Source organism: Polyodon spathula, chromosome 1 (assembly GCF_017654505.1).
Source record: "Polyodon spathula isolate WHYD16114869_AA chromosome 1, ASM1765450v1, whole genome shotgun sequence".
NCBI classification, from domain to species: domain Eukaryota; kingdom Metazoa; phylum Chordata; class Actinopteri; order Acipenseriformes; family Polyodontidae; genus Polyodon; species Polyodon spathula.
Genome location: NC_054534.1, coordinates 22,715,697 through 22,736,231, shown reverse-complemented (window position 1 = coordinate 22,736,231; position 20,535 = coordinate 22,715,697). Strand labels below are relative to the sequence as shown.

Below are 20,535 nucleotides of genomic sequence, written 5' to 3'. Positions count from 1 at the left end.
AGAATCGATGATATAGACAAAATAGAACTTTAGTTCAAAAACTTCTTAAGAGCAGAACAGCAGGGTTGGATATGTAAACTAGTTATATATATATATATATATATATATATATATATATATATATATATATATATATATATATATATATATAGTTATATATATATATATATATATATATATATATATATATATATATATTATAATATATATATATATATATATGTGAGGGGTTAAATACTTGTTCATACAAAAGACAATGTTAGAGAAAATTGAAAATGTCTATATATTAAAAGAAAAAAAACATTTTACATAAAAAGAAAAAACAGGACTGAGGACTTGCCATCTATCCAAAATAGACTTCATCTGGCTTCTCACCACTACTTGATAAAATTGAGAACCTCAGCACAACCCTAAATAACATAATGTCATCTATTGGTCCTTTACACATTAAGTGAAACAAGCTGGGTTTCAAACAACTGGTGCAACCCAAAGCAACAAAATAGAATTATTGGTGCAATCGTATTACTTTCATAATTGTCAAATAAAAAATGTGTTTGGATCCCCAAAAGTCTGATATTATTGAACAAATTCACAAGAGTCTTCATTTTGCCACTGGTCATTTTAACAGATTCTCATTGGCATGCTCTTGACATTTCATTGAACAGACCTGCTATGTGCTGTGATAAGAATCCAACTGCTTCTAAAGTAGAGGTCTTAATGCACACCGCAATCCTACGCACTGTAAACCAGGTCTTTGGCATCAATGTCCGAGGACAGTTTGCGGCAAAATGTGTTGCGCAGCTTCCTTAATCAGAGATGCTGCTTTTTCCAGCTCCTCTTCCGTCTGTTCAATTGTAACCACTACTCGAATACTGTGGAAACACGTAAACATATGGGTGAATGACACGCTGCACTAGTTTCGGTTATCTGTTACAGCTGGTTCCACTTGTGTTTAAAAATGAGATACTACGAAATATGATACACTAGAACAGAACCAAAATCTGAATGAATGCCTTTATCGTTAAAAAGAAAAATATTGTACAATAGCAAAAGTCTCAAACTGAAGTTCAACTAAGAAAAAGACAAATCTTTGTGTGTGTGTGTAAAACAGGCATTTGTCTAATGTGGTTAATTTGAATAAGAAATACAATTTATGCCATATCTTTAAATAAAGCACAAGCTATACACTAATCTAAGGGGTATGTCACATCAGATCAAACGGTTTGTTAACATAAAGTAAAATTTATTTAAATTTGCATAAAGTTATTTTCTGTGGAGCACTAAAGGATACAAGATATCTGATAATCAATATAAATCATATAATGCATTTGAAGTTGGCAAATCCAACTGCTAATCTGAAGTGAAAACGCTGGTAGAGATCTTCCCCACGTTCTGAGTTTCTAGCTAACACTAAGAAGGTTTAAAAAGTGCCCTTACCTTGGTGGTGGCAGAAATCTCTCCTCTTTGTCCAGGTAATGGGCTTGGGTAAGTGCAATTTGTCTGTTCATACACTAAATACAAATATACATTGTTGAAAAGACCTAACAACATTGTTTTTCAACAAGCATGTAGAATTCACATTAATCTTTGTGGATTAAGCAATTGCAGTGGTTAGTATATATTTAACACTTTTGTAGCTGTGCTGGACCAAGGACTGTGTGCTTTTTATTTTTTCAGATTGTAAAAGTAGCATCAGCAGCAGGTATATTTATCAAATTATTTAAATTGACACAAATTGCACATTAATAACATATTTTAAATAGTATAACCCAAACCTTCAGGGATAAACCATTTTTCTATACTTTACAGGAAAAAGTCTGGTCTGACATTTGAATTTAAAATGTTCTTCTTACTTACATAATCTATGATACCCCGGAGCAACTTGACATCCAACTCCCTGGACCCAGTACTCTTCTCCAGCTGCAGATGAAAAGCTGGTGAGATAGATTCACCAACCACCTTGAGGCCAGAAATGCTACAGAAACCCAAACATATGATTAAAGTTTTTCAGATACCATCTGAAAGCATTTACTATCATACCTAAAGCATTGAACTCACTTGGCTATACAGTGGGCCCTTATTACAGGGCAGTCCACTTAATTGCTTGCCTCCCACGTACAGTAAATGCCAATAAAAACAGAGTGGTTCACTTTGGTACATGAAAGCTCTTTATGTTAAAAATAAAAGGGGAAGGCTCCAAATACAACAATGTAGCTAAATATTAGATCCAAGGACATCAACTATAATTATGTAGGCCCTCTTTCATAAAACCATTAGATTTATTTTAGTGCTGGTTCAACATCAAAGTATTGTTTATGGTCTATCAGAACCCCCATTTTTTTCTAAATTATAGCCGATTCCTGGGTTGTTTCTATTTTATTATTTCTGAAATGCAAACCACACAGTTGATAGACTAGTTGTGTTATTTGATATGCAAACACTCAAAGAAAGTTGCATTTTTAAAGTACTTAGTGCATACTTTGCTCCCTTTCCAATAAATACATTTTAAAAAGGCCTAGAACTGAGGTGGCCAAACCGCGGCTCATGAGCCACATGCAGCTCCTGGTGAAATGCTGGGTGACGCACACTTTGCGGCTTGAATGAACTGAAGAAAAAATAATAAACACAAAGAGGAAAAACAAAACAACAAGTTTATTATTTTGTGCTCAGATTCATTCATGTTTATATTCTTCTCTCTCCTTTCTTTCAGCCTGCATTTTCACTGCAAGGACATTACGTCAGTTAGGACTGCCTGCTGGTCCATGCATACTGTGATCACCTGGAGTGAATGCTGGTGTTCTGAAAACTGTCTTCCCCGTAGCAAAGATTAACAGACTAATCTGAAAAATAGCGCTTCACCTCAAAATGTTTTGGTCAGTATTAATAGGAAGAATAAAACCAACTGTGCATAATAAAGTATAAGTTAATGAATTTACCCAAAATGATGCTTATACCAAAAAAATTTGTAACAGGGTTACAAAAACAAAACTAAAAAAATTAATCACACATGCATAGTTTGTGCAAGTTGCTCAGATTTCTAGGTAGCACAGAACACCTGTTGTGCAATTGAAAGTAAATTTCATAATCGAGTAAAGTGCTCGCTCGTTTAGTGGAGACAATGGCATTGAGTAAACCCTCTACGAGTCATAAACGAAAGTATGAGGGTGACAACAGAGGCTTTAGTCAGAATGAGAGGATGAGTTTGCTTTCACTGAAAACAGTGGTAAACCAGGTTTCTCATCTGCAACAAACTGCTTACACTCTACAAGGTGAGCTGGTGTAATGACTCAAGCGAGTTTTGTATGGCATGGACTATCGCTCGTGACAAATATCCTTATTCAGATGCATTAATCTTTTTATAAAATTGTAGTGCTGGCGCTAGACTAGAGAATGCATGTTTAAATGTTATATTGCAGATCTAAAATTATTATATTTACGTATCTTGCGTCTTGTCATGAACAGGTACTGTAATCCCCTTTTAAATAAATACAGTGCATTTGCCATTCACAAAGCTCTCAAAAGTACTTAATACAGAAGTAAAAAAAAAAAAAAAAATGTTTTGTTTTGTTGTTTTTTTTATTACCAAGTATAACGGGGGTGACACGTCCAAGCCTCGTACGTCAGGATCATAGAAACACTCGGAGCTTTCCTTCTTTTGTTTTTAAGGTAAAGCATTAATTTTCTTTTAAGTAATATTAAGCATTGATTCACATACTTGCCAACCCTCTCCATGTTTTCCCTTACAGACAGACAGCCTTTTAAAGATCTAGCCATGCCCACATTAACGCCTTATTTAAACAATTTAGTACCGTTTCTTTTTATAACAAAAATATATATCTTTAATAGTTACATATATAAATCACATATAAAACCTTATTTAAATCATCACACACCGTATTTAACGATGCATAATAGTACCCACAAACATGCATTGTTTTCTCGATGTTAAATTTTGGGGGTTTTAGTTACTGTTATTATGCAATATACCGTTATTGACATAAAACATGGCTAAGCTGCACACGGAATTAAACTAACACGGCTTCATACTGCAACAATAAAAACACCATCCCAGAGTCAGTTACATATAACATACATGACTCATTATAAACATCATGTCCCAGTGAGGGTGCTCCCTCACACTGAGCATTCAAATCTTTAAGGGAAAAGCTAGTCAAAAAGAATCATTTATGTAGAATTATTTATGTTCTATTTTTGGCAAAATTCAAGAGTTATTACATTTTCCTTCAATATAACTGAATGTAATGTAACACATACAGTATAAACAGAAAGAATGAAAAAACATCAATGTTCCATTTAATAAACTGTAGATCTATATTACAATAAACATTACACAGAAATTGGACAGGCTCTGCAATGTTCTATCCCTTGTTCTTGTGTATTGTGATGCCATCAAGAGATATCAATTACTGCACAGAGTAAGTGCAAGATTCCATTATAATCTTGGAGAAACTAAAAAAAAAAAAAAAAAAAAAAAACAAAAAGTTTAAACAAAAAGCATTGTTTGTGTCTTCGTCTTGCGGCTCTCAGCCATATGAACATTTTGATATGCGGTCCATAGGGTCAGGAAGTTTGGCCACCACTGGTGTAGAAAGACACAATCCAAATTCTGAACTGTGAGTCAACTGTTTACAAAAATATATTTTAAAGCCTTTTTTAAAATTATTTTTCACTATATTTTGGAGGTGTCCTGACATACAGCAAAAGATTTCACTTCTGAAAGTCAGTAAGACTTATACTCCAGACTTATCAAAAATCTAAACAAAGCTAATGTCCCCCGAGATTTTGTAGTTGCTGTATATGTAGCTTCAGCCAATCAGGGACTAGTTACCCGGGAAATGTAGTGTACATGTGCAAAGCCAGTATTAACTACAAAAGGTAAAGCTACTGTAGGTCGGTGCTAGTAAACACACAGTATTTTAATATACAGCATATTGTAAAAACAAGGTTTACGTTTCAATGGCTGCATCAACCTGAAAGAATTCAGAAAATACAATTCTTCACCGTATTGATCATGGTGACAGTCAAAGCAAGAGCACTGATGATTTCTTGCCTTCTACATTTAATAGGGAAACTGTCTGATGCTTGTAGAATCTTTTTCTTTTGGTATAAAGGCTCCACCTGCTTGGCGCCATGCTCTTGGTACAACCTGTTTTTCCCATGCCACTTTCATCAATTTCCACAGGATTCGTAGAACTCCAGAAGCACTCTTGTACACTCTGTACGGAACTCAATTAGGCCCTGGAGATGACTATGCCCTTGCTTTTTTCACAGCTTGCTCTACTTCTTTCCACTTAGGTGCACAGTCCTCCATTTGGTATTATGGTGGATTGATATCTGGGACAACTGAACAAACTGACATAAGCTCCTGCCTTTTTTAATCTTTATGCATTTCCTCCAAATATCACTCCAACTCAAACTTAGATGATTTTTGTGTGCCATTTTTCTCACTGGTGAATATCTTCTTTACAAATTTGAATGGATCTTTATAAAAGTTAGTTCTCGCACGCTCCTCCTTTTTGTTGCATTTCCATAGGCGCTCAGCTCTGTGCAATGTTGCAAGCTTATCTTTTATGACCCTTTGTAACAGATTGAGTCCCTCCTTCTGACTTTGTTCTGCTCTTCTCCACTGCTTCCTTAACTGCCTCCTTTCTCTAACTAAGCGTTCAATCTCCTGCTGCCGTCTAGACTTTCCAGGAATAGTTTGTACTTTTTCCTTCCTTTTTTAAACTCCAAACCTCTCACTTCCATATGCATAGATGATGTCCCCAAATTTATCCAGCTGCTTTTCAACTGTTCCACTTAACCTTTCCAAAGTAAAACAGAGATCCTTATTTACTGTGTCCCACACAGTTCTCACAAGTGTTGGCCATTTAACTCCAGGCTTGTGCTTTGTTCTTTTCTCTCTTATGCTGGCTCGTCTGACTTGGTTCACAAGGATCAGTAGGTTCATCACTAGTTGTATCCACACAAGTCCTCCTCACGTCTGTGACAGGGGTGCAGATATCCTGCGAACTGTGGTTTGCTTCCTGTCGCTGGATTTCATTCGACTGACTTGACTGACTTTGTAAGATGTACTGATCAATGGAAGGCCCTTGTCCATTCTCCCTTGATGAATCTTCAAACCAGACCACTGTCGTCCTGCTCCAGCCACAGACACAAACCTGAAGTTCCATGTCTTTGCTAACTGCAGATCTATAGCTAGTCTTTTGTGAAGTACTCTCCATTCTCATATCTGTTTCCGTTCCTAGTAGAAAATGTTGCTTAATTCACAATTTCCTCCAGTTAAATATGTTACACAGCCAGCCGTAGAAAATGACTCCAGTGATGAAGAGACCACTCAGCATCACACCCCAATCTGCAGCACAATGCTGCCTCAAAGAAAAGGTCGTCGCTGACATTAAAAAACAAGGTATGTGTTGCAGCGTTATTTTTCTAGCGTATTATACTCTATATTAAATAAGGTACCGACAGGGTTTTTTTTTTTTTTTTAGTGCTCAAAGAAATATCACAAATCCGAACTGAACTTGAAGGCTATAAAATAACTAGACAGACTTCAAATATGAACTTACCCATGTAGTGCATTGTGGATGTGTTTGCATTTATCCTGCAACAGTCTGAAAATGTCTAGAAAATTCAGGAAAAAATCAGTTGTTCAATTTAACATACAAAAAAAGTCTCTTGGTCAAAACAAAAATCAGCCTTCCAATAAAAACAGATTTCTACATAAATCTTGCACACAGTGCATATCAACTACATTTAAAGAGTAAGCAGAGGGGTTAAAAAACATATAGCGCTATACCCCCCCCCCCCACATTGCTACAGCTGTTTAAATAACGTACCTGTAATTTTTCTTTTCATTGTTAACAACCCGAACTCTTTTTACACTTATAACTTTAAAGTCTGTTTCAAAGCTCTTTTCAAAATCACTGCAGGAAGACCGTATCATCAAGGATCATCATTGCTTTGCTATCTGTTTGACAATGTGGGTAATAATCCTTACACTATCAGTGCACTAGAGCAGACATTCTTTTGACGAGAGCTTTGAAAAAGACTTTAAAATAATAAGTGTAACAAGTTGTCAGGATGTTAACAATGAAAAGAAAAAGTATAGGTACGATATTTATACGTGAGGAATTGCAACGCTATATTTTTCGGAACACCGCTACTTACTCTAAGATACGTTCAATGTAAACGTTTCAATAATTATATCGGATTTAAATTAAAACCTATATACCTGAAACCAGGATAAATAAATTATGAATGGTGATGATCATATTCAGAAATTCAATGTCATAAATACTGTAAAGTAGTAAAGTCAATTACTGTCAACCTGAAAGCCAAACTCACTGTGTTATCGCCAATAAACTACAACTTGTGTAGTGAAAGTTCCCTATTCAAATATCACATGCATTATGTCCAAAATGTTTACAGATGTGGCCACAACCTTTGCATCATCCTGTAGAATTAACAAATTTTGCTTCATAAAGTCTAATGAAACCTGCTGAATAAGTTACGTTAAGTTAAGCATACTGCTTTGCATATACTGAAAGAAAAACTGACATTTCGAAATCTAACATGAAATACTATAATACTAGTATGGCTTCTGGTGATATTTTGGCCATAGCTGTACATTATATATATATACACACACACACACACACATATACAGTACTGTGCAAAAGTTTTAGGCAAGTGTGAAAAAATGCTGTAAAGTAAGAATGCTTTCAAAAATAGACATGTTAATAGTTTATATTTATCAATTAACAAAATGCAAAGTGAGTGAACAGAAGAAAAATCTACATCAAATCAATATTTGATGTGACCACCCTTTGCCTTAAAAACAGCCTTACACTTGCACACAGTTTTTGAAGGAACTCGGCAGGTAGGTTGGCCCAAACATCTTGGAGAACTAACCACAGTTCTGTGGATTTAGGCAGCCTCAGTTGCTTCTCTCTCTACATGTAATCCCAGACAGACTCGATGTTGAGATCAGGGCTCTGTGGGGGCCATACCATCACTTCCAGGACTCCTTGTTCTTCTTTACGCTGAAGATAGTTCTTAATGACTTTCGCTGTATGTTTGGGGTCGTTGTCATGCTGCAGAATAAATTTGGGGCCAATCAGATGCCTCCCTGATGGTACTACATGATGGATAAGTATCTGCCTGTACTTCTCAGAATTGAGGAAACCATTAATTCTGACCAAATCCCCAACTCCATTAGCAGAAATGCAGCCCCAAACTTGCAAGGAACCTCCACCATGCTTCACTGTTGCCTGCAGACACTCATTCGTGTATCGCCTTTCGGCGAACAAACTGCCTTCTGCTACATCCAAATATTTCAAATTTGGACTCATCAGTCCAGAGCGCCTGCTGCCATTTTTCTGCACCCCAGTTCCTGTGTTTTCATACATAGTTGAGTCGCTTGGCCTTGTTTCCATGTCGGAGGTATGGCTTTTTGGCCGCAAGTCTTCCATGAAGGCCACTTCTGACCAGACTTCTCTAGGGTCCCACAGTTTTCTGCCAATTCTGAGCTGATGGCACTGCTGGACATCTTCTGATTGCGAAGGGAAGTAAGCATGATGCGTTTTTCATCTGCTGCAGTAAGTTTCCTTGGCCGACCACTGCGTCTTCAGTCCTCAATGTTGCCCGTTACTTTGTGCTTCTTCAAAAGAGCTTGAACAGCACATCTGGAAACACCTGTCTGCCTTGAAATTTCTGCCTGGGAGAGACCTTGTTGATGCAGTATAACTACCTTGTGTCTTGTTGCTGTGCTCAGTCTTGCCATGGTGTATGACTTTTGACAATAAACTGTCTTCAGCAACCTCACCTTGTTAGCTGAGTTTGGCTGTTCCTCACCCAGTTTTATTCCTCCTACACAGCTGTTTCTGTTTCAGTTAATGATTGTGTTTCAAGCTATATATTGAATTGATAATCATTAGCACCTGTTTGGTATAATTGTTTAATCATACACCTGACTATATGCCTATAAAATCCCTGACTTTGTGCAAGTGTACCTAGAAGAATTCATGCTGTTTTGAAGGCAAAGGGTGGTCACACCAAATATGGATTTGATGTAGATTTTTATTCTGTTCACTCACTTTGCATTTTGTTAATTGATAAATATAATCTATTAACATGTCTATTTTTGAAAGCATTCTTACTTTACAGAATTTTTTCACACCTGCCTAAAAGTTTTGCACAGTACTGTACATACACACACATTTTATATATATATATATATATTATATATATATATATATATATATATATATATATATATATATATATATATTATATATATAATATATATATATATATAAATTACCTATATCTTCCTCCATAATATTAAGAGCCTCTATTGCTGCTGCTGCAAGCATGGGTGGCAGAGAGGCTGAAAAGCAGTAACCCTGTCCTGAAAGTCTCTGAAAAAGAAAGAAGTGTAATTAACTAGAAATCAAACTATTGTAAAATCAGAGGGGGTGATAGAGATGAGTGAATCTTTTGTTGGGTATCCCTCTTGTAAACATACTTAAGTGCAGAGGTGTACTGGTAAATAAATAAGTGGGAAAAATGCCCATTTGGCAGAGTTGAACATAGAGATTGAAAAAATAAACATGAACAGATACATTGTTATTAGCCCTCAGCCAACCAGAGCCCCTCCACACAGTTATTTCCCTTCTCATGTACTGTTCACATGAACAGTCACAGACCCGAAGGTGCGCTTCACATGAACAGCTCTGCGAGTGTCATTTCATGGGTTAGGATGAAGGCTACTAGCACCGCCCTGCAGGTCCAGTGTGCCTAACAGATCACAGAACACACACACACACAGAGAGAACACAGTATAATGGCCACACACACCCTGCTCATGCCACAGTTCTGATAGAGCTCTCAGCTGTCACTCTCACATGCAGCAACACAACACAGATGTTAAAATATCTTGTCACAGTAGAGTAGAAATAAGTAAACTCTGTATCCCTTATATGGAAGGGAGTAAAAGCTATATTGCCCAAATTAAAAGTGGGTAAACGCCGTTTACCTGAATATACCTTCGACTACACCACTGCGTAAGAGCATGTGGCAGGCATAGTTTTTATGAGTGTCATTTTGGATCTACTGCCAGCCTGCAAAATGCTATACATTCATATGGATGTATGGAACAGTTTAATCCAAAAGAAAATTCCGGATGAAGTTCCTATATAGCTTTGTGCTCAGCTGCCTCAGATATAGATGAGGCATACCACCTTGATATACTCAAGTTTTTAATAAATATACAAATACATCCTGAATTACCTGATGGTCAATAACAAATGACCTTCCACAGCAAAATCCACCAATTGATGCCAGGGAATTCTCCATGTTTGCACTGATCAGATCAATGTCATCAATCTAAAACAGTTACAGATAAAAAGCAATTAAAGAAAGTGCAAGACACCAGTAAGGTTCTTAGTCTTTTAAGGCTGCAAGACTCAAAGTTTTGAGTAAGCTTTTCAGTTGGTACAGCGGTGCACTGTGATATAAGGGACAAACAACGTTAACTATTGAATAGTTAAAACTAATTCACTGGTTTGTGTACTGCGAGGCATGAGAGACTGCTTTATTTTCTTACTGATTCAACACTGAGTTGTTTAGGCCACTTTAAACATTACTTCCTAATTGATACTTGTTAGATAAAAAAAGATGTTGGTTATCTAATTTCTGAAAGATATTAAATTCCAGTTCTATTTTAGAGTATGCTCATGTATAAAAATTAAGAAATACTGTCATATTTTGATGTATTTTCCAAATACTTACATTCACGCCAAAATGCTCAGTGACACCTCGTCCATGTTCTCCCAGAACGCCGAAGGATAGGCTTTCTTCAAGAAGAATCCGCACCTTGTACTTGTATTTTAGCTGCACCTAATTAAAAAAAAAAAAGGTTTAAGACTTTACATTTATTTTGATACCAAAACAGATTTTACTCATTCATAACTATAAAACACTCAAAACTTGAAGAAATCAAAGAATACAAGTTCAAATTATAAAACGGCCTGCAGTTTGTACATGTTTGTACAGTCACCTTAAAGTATATACAAACGAGCAATCTTACCAGTTCTGGGAGTGGACAAATGTCTCCGCTGTTTATGTAGAGCCCCTCAACGACGATAAATCTGCGAGTCACACTTGCTTTGCGAGGATTCTTGAGAATTAAATGGAACAAATGTAATTACGGACATTCATCCCTGGTACTGTTAGAATCAATACTTCTGAAGACTATTATACAACTATGGATTACAGTAAAAGGTTATGTTTGAAATCCAACTGGAAAAGTTAGTAGAGGTGTGTACTTGTGATACACAGCCCTCTTACAATGTTAGTGAGATTTATTGTTTATTTAACCAAACATGCTTAGTGTTCCAAACCCGGTACAATTGGGAGCTCTTAAATCAAGTGTTTCAAATAAATAACAACAGACATGTGTTTTTCTCTCAAGTCAGTTAGAACTAACCTCCTTATCTTCCATTTCTAGTTCTTTCAAAAGACGCTCCAAGTCATCCATATCATTGTGTTTGAAGTATTTGATATTACTGCGGGAGGCTTGTAAACCCTTCTGAATCGAGAAACATGCAGCTTCATCCCTAAGAGTACATTTTTAATTATAATTATTTTTTAATCAACATTTGATGCAAATATTGTCTATGTGCCCAGTTGTTGTTCTGTGTGCACCAGTTTCTGACAAGGACAAAAAACAATGTAAAGGTTTTAAAACTTGTAAGAAACAACACAAATGGAATTGCAAGTATCTCAGCACAAGTTGCTTCTTACTAGTTTTATAACAAAGGAAAAACAGACGCTTCTACCACGCAAATTCTAAACATGTTATATTATAATAACAATAACTATTTTTGGAAGAGGTTTTTTAACCTTTGTATTTCAATACAAAAGCCAAAAAGAAAAAAAAAATTGCCCTTAATCCTCCAATTGTAGTTGATGGTAACCCAATAAGCCAATTTGTTTCTAAATACTTACACAAACACAATATCCCCCCTCTTTGAGTATGCAGGTATAGCGCTGGCAATGGTTGCAAAGCCATATGAATAAATAATGGCCTCTTCCGTTCTCATGAACTTAGCTAGACGTTCTTCTAACTCCAAGTGAACATCTGAAAAGAAAGAAAAAAAAAAAACATCAATACTCCTCAAAAATGAGACCTTGGAATTTCAACAAGCATTCAATAATTTAGCTACATCATAACAAAACATTTATTATGAACTCTTCAGGAGCATACTGTATGTGTTACAATGCACTGTTCTAAGGTTAAAGTAAACTTGATAACGTACTGTATTTATTACTTTATTTAATATGTAATTATCCTAAAATGTGACAATATAATAGCCCTGCCCATACTTTGTAGAGAATTTAAAATATGTGAACTTACCAAATGTTCCATAAAAACCTCTGGGACCACAAGTACCAACGCCATACTTCCTGAGAGATGTTAAAGCTTTGTTCTGAACAGGGATATAGGGATAGTATTAATATTACTACTACATACTTATTGAAATAAGTGGTTCACTTTTAGTTTGTTTCATTACTGTTAAACTTTTTCAATGGAGGTTTAAAAGTGCTCAATTCCTATTATGCATGAAATGTTACATAACGGCTGCTCCAATTAACAAATTAATCGGAACGGACCAATTAATCGACTAAAGAGTTGATCGCAGATACTTTATTTATTTATTTGTTATTTTAATTTTGCAAAATTTATATTATATATATAAATTAAAGAAATGGCTTGGAAAAGTTAAGTGATGTGATTGGCAGAGCAAGATCACATGACCGTGCGGTAATAGTCTTACCACACGACTATGACATCATAGACCAACTTACTTACCTGATCTATTAATGTTTCTACGCTTTAATAGTAACAATTATCTAACAGTGTTTCTGTAGGTAAAAATGTCAACATACAACTGAAACAGCATTTAAATCACTCAACAATCTTTTTTTTTCCCCCATCGGTATAGAATTCTATTTGTAAGAAATGATCCTTTCAGGCTTTGCGGTCTTCAAGAGAAGCTGACCAATAATTTCAGAGGCTGTTATCACATCGATTGTGGTAACAGGCACAATTTCCCTAGACTGTAAACCAGCATTAGATGATATGTGGACTAAACGACTTCGGTGTCAGTTTGCGCAGTGCCGCAGTCCTTCCCGTCCGCGGAGAGCAAAATAGAATTCTATACCGAACCCGACCTTGTTTAAAAGCCCAACGGTTGTGTCAGCAGAGATTATAATTTTGTTTTAAATATGTTTCTGAAATCGGAGGATAGTGGCGAGATGTATCTGTTGTTTTAAGTTTAATATTGCATACTCGCTAGGCAGTTTTATAAGGCGTTATTTTGTTTAATAAGTAGATGCAGCTGCTGCATATACAGTATATTACATACCGAGTGACGCTTGCATGGTGATTTCTCAGATGGCTTTTGAATAGTGTAACTGCTACTGCTTGCCTCAGTTTTCTTTGTTCTGTTCTCTGACTAAATAAATACCACAGTATATTTGCCAATTTCTGTAATTCTTAGTGACAGAGATGAAAAAAAAAAAAAAAAAAGATTGTTGAGTGATTTAAATGCTGTTTCAGTTGTATGTTGACATTTTTACCTACAGAAACACTGTTTAGATAATTGTTACTATTAAGGCGTAGTAATATTAACAGATGAGGTAAGTAAGTTGGTCTATGATATCATAGTCGTGTGGTAAGACTATTACCGCACGGTCATGTGATCTTGTTTAGCCAATCACAGCACTTAACTTATCCAAGCCATTTCTAAAAAATTTTATATATATATATATATATATATATATATATATATATATATATATATATATATATATATATATATATATATATATATATATATACACACACACACGTCTTGTGAAGGGTATTTTAGTTTTTCAGTGAAGAAAGAATTCTGTTTAATTTAAAACATGTCAAATACCAACATTTTTTTTTTCCCTATGGTGCACTGAATGAATAATAAAATACTAATAAATTAGACTAAGTGCCATGTTATAATGTTATAAACAATACCCACCTTAACTCGCTCATTATCAAGCAGTCCCAGGAAATTAAATGAGGCAAAGTTAATGCACTGCTTCCCATTTACAATAATCTTATGGCTTGTAGGTCTACAATAAGAAAAGAAAAAATTAGCTACACATGCAAAGTATACTGTATACATTTCCAGGATTTCAATTATAAACTCATCAAACATGCACTATAAATACTTAAGGTACAAAAGGATTGTTATTTACATTTCCACTTCTGTGACGGAAGTCGGTTTAAGATAAAATAGGGGGAAAATATTTGGACTTCAAATGGAAAACACTAATGAAAACATGTTTAAAGATGCCAAAGCCAAAAAGTTTCATGATCACAAACAGAAGAACTTTTATGTAGGCAAAGAAAAGGTAAATTTAGAAAGAAACAACTGAGGCCAATCACAGAACTGCTTATTTGGTTTTATGTGTCTTTTAAGTTGTCTTCCTACATGCTTGAATGTAGGGACCTTGGAAACAACTCATTGAAACCTGGGTAACAATGAACAATCAAAAAGATAAATGTACCCTGAAACAATGTCATATTTGGGTGCAGAATGGTCCTTTGATACAAGAGGGACCAACGGTTCTGGCTGCCAATCTTCAATCAATTCCTCTTTTTCCTGAAAGTCCAAAATGTGAGATTTAAAAGAGTATCCTTTTTTAAAAACTAAGAAGTTCAAAGAAGATCTGTGGTCTCAACAGAGCTCCCAGAGTCTTGTCTGAACTCAGGTACACAAGAGTGTAACCCTGAACTTGCCCGCTGCAACATTCTCCCCCAGTTGTAAGAATAATTGCCACTTAAATTGTTCTTTAACTTCTGACGTTTAAAGATATGATGACAAACAGAAGTAGTGTAAAAAAATCTAAAGTAGAAAACATTGTTTAAGACTTCGCTATTTACTATGGGATGTGACGAAAGTCCCTTGTTTACACAATTATTGAGTATCAATCAATAACAATCTGCCAGTGTTACTTAATATAGAATAAACAATTAATCGTCTTATCTTTATTTTATCCATTTGAAAAGCAATATATACCTCACTGTCTACAGCTGTAGCTTGAATTAGGTTTAACAAAAGGTCACGTTTACTTGACAAATCAGTTGATTTGCCAGTTTCGTAACATATTTTCACTGTCAGTTTAAGGCCTCGGTACTGCAGTAAAAATGACACCGTGTAACACTTTTTTTTTTTTTTTTTTGGTTCCTGGGTAGTAAGTGTTATTTCCTAATTGCTTATGCCCCAAAAGTATAGAAAATGGCTATTATTCCCCACAAACTTTGCTTTTGTGACCAGGACAGTGATATTTTGAAATTTACCTATTTTCCAGAACATTCCAGATAGATTCAGTGCTGAGTAAACTTGGAGTAACTTCTAGAACTTTCTAGTAATATAAATAGTAGTATAAATACAGGGGCCTTAAGCCCACCAGTTCAGTTTATTTCCAGCTGCCTAAGTGGATACATATCTGCATTTTTCTGAGATGGCATCAAGAAGCTGCAAGCACCCGGCAGATGCATTTTGCTATGTCTGCGGCCAATTTATCAAGACAAGAGTGAAAAAGTACTCCATGGAAGCATCTGCTAAGATGTGTGAGGCCTACAAGGCATATTTTGATATGCCTGTCGGGGATCAAGACAAACCCTGGGCACCTCATTTCACCTGCGAGCACTGCAAAAAAACTCTGGAAGGTAAGATGGACAATTGTTGCTCGGAATTTTATGTTATAAAATTTGTTAATTTTTAAAATTGTAAAAGTTTTTAATTTTAAAATGTTTTACAATTTTCAATGTTATTGAAAAAATATATCATATATGAAAAATGTTGTGAGAATCTCTTACACATTAGTCATGGGTGAAATAAATGTATTTTTGTAGGATGGTACATAGGGGAAAAGAGAGCCATGAAGTTCGCTATCCCAAGAATTTGGCGGGAACCCACTGACCACTCAAGCAACTGCTACTTCTGCATGGTGGACCCTTCCAAACGTCTGACTGGCAAGAATGCACCTGCTATCACGTATCCGGACCTTCCTTCATCCATCGCCCCAGTGCCACACTGCTATGAGCTCCCCGTAAGGTGGAGCTGAGGAGAGAAACCCATACTACCCCAACCAAAAAGACCTCAACGACTTGATTAGAGATCTTGGTCTCACCAAGTCCAGTGCCAAGCTTTTGACATCTAGGCTCAAGCAGTGGAACTTGTTGGATGAAAATGTGCAAGTCTCAGTTCAGAGGAAGCGTCACCAACCTTTTTCCAGCTTCTTCACCCGTCAAGATGGGCTCTGCTTCTGCCACAATGTGACCAGTCTGTTCGAGGCAATCGGAATCGCCTGTAACCAGAATGAGTGGCGCCTCTTCATTGACAGCTCATCCAGGAGCCTCAAAGCCGTGCTGCTCCATAATGGTAACAAGTACCCGTCTCTTCCCCTGGCTCACTTGGTGCACCTCAAAGAGGATTACAACAGCATCAAGACCTTGCTGGACGCCTTGAAGTATGATGAGTACGGCTGGGAGGTCATAGGAGACTTCAAAATGGTGGCATTCCTGATGGGTCTCCAAGGCGGTTTTACCAAGTTTCCCTGCTATCTTTGCCTTTGGGACAGCAGGGACACCAAGGCGCACTACCACAGGCGGGACTGGCCACAGCGGACCGAGTTCTCTGTGGGGAGGAACAACGTCAAGTGGGAGCCACTGGTGGACCCCTGGAAGGTGCTGATGCCACCACTGCACATCAAATTGGGCCTTATGAAACAATTTGTCAGAGCTCTAGATAAGGAGTCCGCAGCCTTCAAGTACCTTCAAGACTTCTTCCCTAAGCTGTCTGAGGCAAAGGTCAAAGCCGGTGTCTTCGTCGGACCACAGATAAAGAAGATCCTGGAGTGCAATGAATTCCCCAAGAAGCTCACTAGTAAGGAGGAAGCGGCTTGGAACAGCTTTGTCGCAGTGGTTCGGGGCTTCCTGGGCAATCACAAGGCCGAAAACTGTGTGGAGCTGGTTGAGAACTACGGCACAATGGGATGTAGGATGTCCCTCAAAGTCCGTATCTTGATAAATTCAAGGAGAACATGGGAGTGTACTCGGAGGAGCAAGGCGAGCGCTTCCACCAGGATATACTGGACTTTGAACGCCGCTACCAAGGACAGTATAACGAGAACATGATGGGAGACTACATTTGGGGGCTGATTCGTGAAAGTGATTTACAGTATAATCGTAAATCCCGAAAAACTACTCACTTCTAAATCTTTTGTTGTCATTTTTGTATTACTTTAGTATAAATACATGTTAATTTGGATTCATATGTTGTTTTCTCATTGGAAATAGGTACATTTCAAAATATCACTTTCCTGGTCACAAAAGCAAAGTTTGTGGGGAATAATAGCCATTTTCTATATTTTTGAGGCATAAGCAATTAGGAAATAACACTTACTACCCAGGAACAAAAATTGTGTTACATAGTGTTATCAGCTCCTAGATGAGAGGAAAATTTGCTTCCAATCAGCTTTTAAAATATTCAATGAAATCCACACATTAATATAAATAGGTGCTTTCCTAAATACATGTATTAAATACCCTGACAGCACCTGAAAGGCAGGATCACAAAAATAACAGTTATAATCCCACCCACCTAGAACCGCCAAAGCTGTCAAATTGACTGCCTTTTACAATAACATGTTTTTATTGTGAACACACACACACAAACAAGTAGGCGAGAATTCATCAGAAGCTAACCTCAACGCTTTGGTATTTTAACCTGGATTATGCACTGCACCAAGTGACACACACACAAGAGAGAAAACATGTTACTTTCATTTTAAATTAAAAACGACTTTGTTTTTACAGTTTTGTATGTACATATCTGTTTACACACTAGTTTCTTTTGAAATGTTTATTTTATTATAGTTTTTCATTTTCTCAAGTAGTGTTTTATATGTCGCAAGTTAGTGCAGATGTTTGATATGATGTGCTTAAGTTGTATCCGATAGTTTGTCTTTTGTTTTAATATTGATGCTGTTTAAAATGTAACTGTCATAATAACTGCCAGCGGTGGTTTAGGTATGAATATAACCACTGCAGTTCTAGTGTTAAAGGTACTCAGAAAATACAAGTATCAGCACTCCCCTAATATTTACTACACAAACAAGCTGCTTTTTAAGTTTTGAATTTTAACAAAAATAGTGGGGTTGCATTATTAATATAATAAGTCATCCAAAAAGGAATGTATTATAAAATGTTACATTTATTTTACAAAATATATAAAAGTAAATGTTTTTATTACCTTCTCTGTGAGATCAGAGCGTTCTTGAAGTTTGTATGTTTTTGAAAACAAAAGTCTGACAATCCACAAGATAAGGAATCCTTCCAAAATCAAATGGTAAGCAGGTGCCTGGGTAAAGAAATATTAATCTTTTCAAAAATTAATTTTTGTGATATAAATTCCAATTTCATACATACATTTAATCATGTTTAAAATATAAGCTTTCCTTAAACATACAAGGAACCAAGACATTGTGATATATGACAAGCCAACCAACGGTTATAAAAAAATGAATATTGTAGCCATAAATACAAATTATGACAATAGTTGTTTAGTATAAAATGAAAAATTGATAAATTGAATACACATTTTTCAAAATTAGTTTTTTCAACATTTCAGTGGGCCTGTCGCTCACCTTCTCATCCTTTCTTGATAATTAATTCACACCCTTTCTAGGTCAATAAACTTCCTTGATCAATTAACACCTAATGAGGCAACGCTGATGTTTGGCCTAAAACTATACACTCAGTAAACTGATTTAGGGAGCATTTAGTAAAACAAAAAAGAACAGCAATGTTTGTAATTATACTGGTAATATGTTTTGCACTTGTACCAAAAGTAAAAAAAAAAAAAGACAATTATAATAAACAAGAACGAGATTACATTATAGTAAGTAACTAAGGTAACTAAACGTGTACTTGCTCAAAGGGCGTAGCGAAAATGACAGGCTGTAGGGTGTAATACAACTTATTTTATTTTAAGTGAATCCGATTAATCAAAACGTTGTTGATATGGAGACATTGGATTAATACTGAAAATCCTGAAATTAACTATCGTGCACATGTCATCTGACAACATATATCCAGGATAAACATTATTTAGTAACATGAAATGACCAATGTTACAGAAAATAGACATTAGACAAGTATATCGAATTATTTTAAACAATGTACACAAAATGTGTGTATAAAGCAATAAGAATCCAGGTCATCTCTCCTCAGCAATTACACCTTGACAAGGTACTTTGGGCAGGTCACAGAACCTCTTGCCCGCCCCTGCGCTGAGCTGATTAGCTCCTACCTCCTATTTCAAAACGTTAATTGGCTCTCCATACTGTCAAGTACAAGCGGCAGCCTCGACACTTCCTGAAGTGGCAATCCAGTTCAACAGTTTTATTTGGAGTTATCAACAACCTATAAACCTATTCAATAAAAAAATTAAGTCCATCCAAAACACAATCTGAAACGTCTGAAATGAACAGCTTCGGAAAACACAGGCTTAAATAAAACAAGTGTTGAGACTTTAGTTTATTACCTCGTAAAAAGCTTGCACCATCTCCACTAACACCCACTGCTGACCAGACGCCATCTTGCTTCGTTTACACAATCGTCACCCTGACGTCATCATTGCTGCTGCTGCTGCAGTGGAACAGCGCAAGCGTAGTTATCAAAGTGTGAGAGCAAGCTATGGGCAGGAAACACTTTTAAATACTAAACGTGATTCAGACAATAGTGGCATTTCTCCAAAGATGTAACAGGCACAAGGTGAACGAGGTAATGCGACCTAATGTAATATTAGAATGTAACAGTTTTTTTTTTTTTTTTTTGTAGCTGACAAAATACACAACTTCTTAACGTCACTTAAGTATTTCAGTATTTCATCAAATATATATATATATATATATATATATATATATATATATATATATATATATATATATATATATATATATAATTTGTATTATTTATTTATTTTGCAGACACCTTTCTCCAAGGTGATTTAAAGGTGATACAGGGCAGTACACGGTTACAATGCAAAATTAATGTTTAAATACAATATAGTTTACAAACAATTATTGTCAGCAAACAATGTACCAAAACAACAACGTGCTGAAAAAATTGGGGCATCTAGAAAATGTTTGATGGAGGTACAGAATGTTGTCATAAAATCAGTGCTTTATTTGTCAGACCACCTACTCTGTCATGATCTAGGTCTAAGACTACAAAGTTGCATTTTAAATAGAAAATTGAGCTTTGAATTTGTACACAACGGCACTGGCTGATCATTCTGATCAATGAGTAGTTCCCATGAGGGGAGCAGATGTAATTGTCATGCCACCACCACCCCCCCTGCTACTTCAGCTTTCATAAACAGTTTGAGATGCCAA

General features: G+C 36.0%; 1 protein-coding gene across 1 annotated transcript; it reads right to left on the bottom strand.

The window, feature by feature from the left end:
- Nucleotides 1–217: 217 nt before the first annotated feature.
- On the bottom strand, nt 218–19,751 carry LOC121315682 (serine palmitoyltransferase 1-like). The gene is made up of 15 exons (XM_041249991.1): nt 19,683–19,751; nt 18,390–18,497; nt 14,638–14,732; nt 14,106–14,199; nt 12,443–12,515; nt 12,034–12,166; nt 11,513–11,642; nt 11,114–11,203; nt 10,816–10,923; nt 10,315–10,410; nt 9,347–9,443; nt 6,591–6,645; nt 1,858–1,975; nt 1,438–1,511; nt 218–872 (listed from the first exon to the last, which is right to left on the bottom strand). Exons 1-15 carry the CDS (start codon nt 19,734–19,736, stop codon nt 761–763), a joined length of 1,437 nt encoding a protein of 478 aa, XP_041105925.1. The 5' UTR covers nt 19,737–19,751; the 3' UTR covers nt 218–760.
- Nucleotides 19,752–20,535: the final 784 nt, after the last annotated feature.

What these genes read in the sequence shown, in the direction of transcription:
- LOC121315682 (XM_041249991.1), bottom strand. Translation starts at nt 19,736, where the DNA reads ATGGCGTCTGGTCAGCAGTGGGTGTTAGTGGAGATGGTGCAAGCTTTT. An exon ending in CTGAGCATTTTGGCGTGAAT is followed by an intron (nt 10,411 to 10,815) that starts GTAAGTATTTGG and finishes TAACTGTTTTAG; the next exon opens with ATTGATGACATTGATCTGAT. An exon ending in ATCCACAATGCACTACATGG is followed by an intron (nt 1,976 to 6,590) that starts GTAAGTTCATAT and finishes GGGTTTCTGTAG; the next exon opens with CATTTCTGGCCTCAAGGTGG.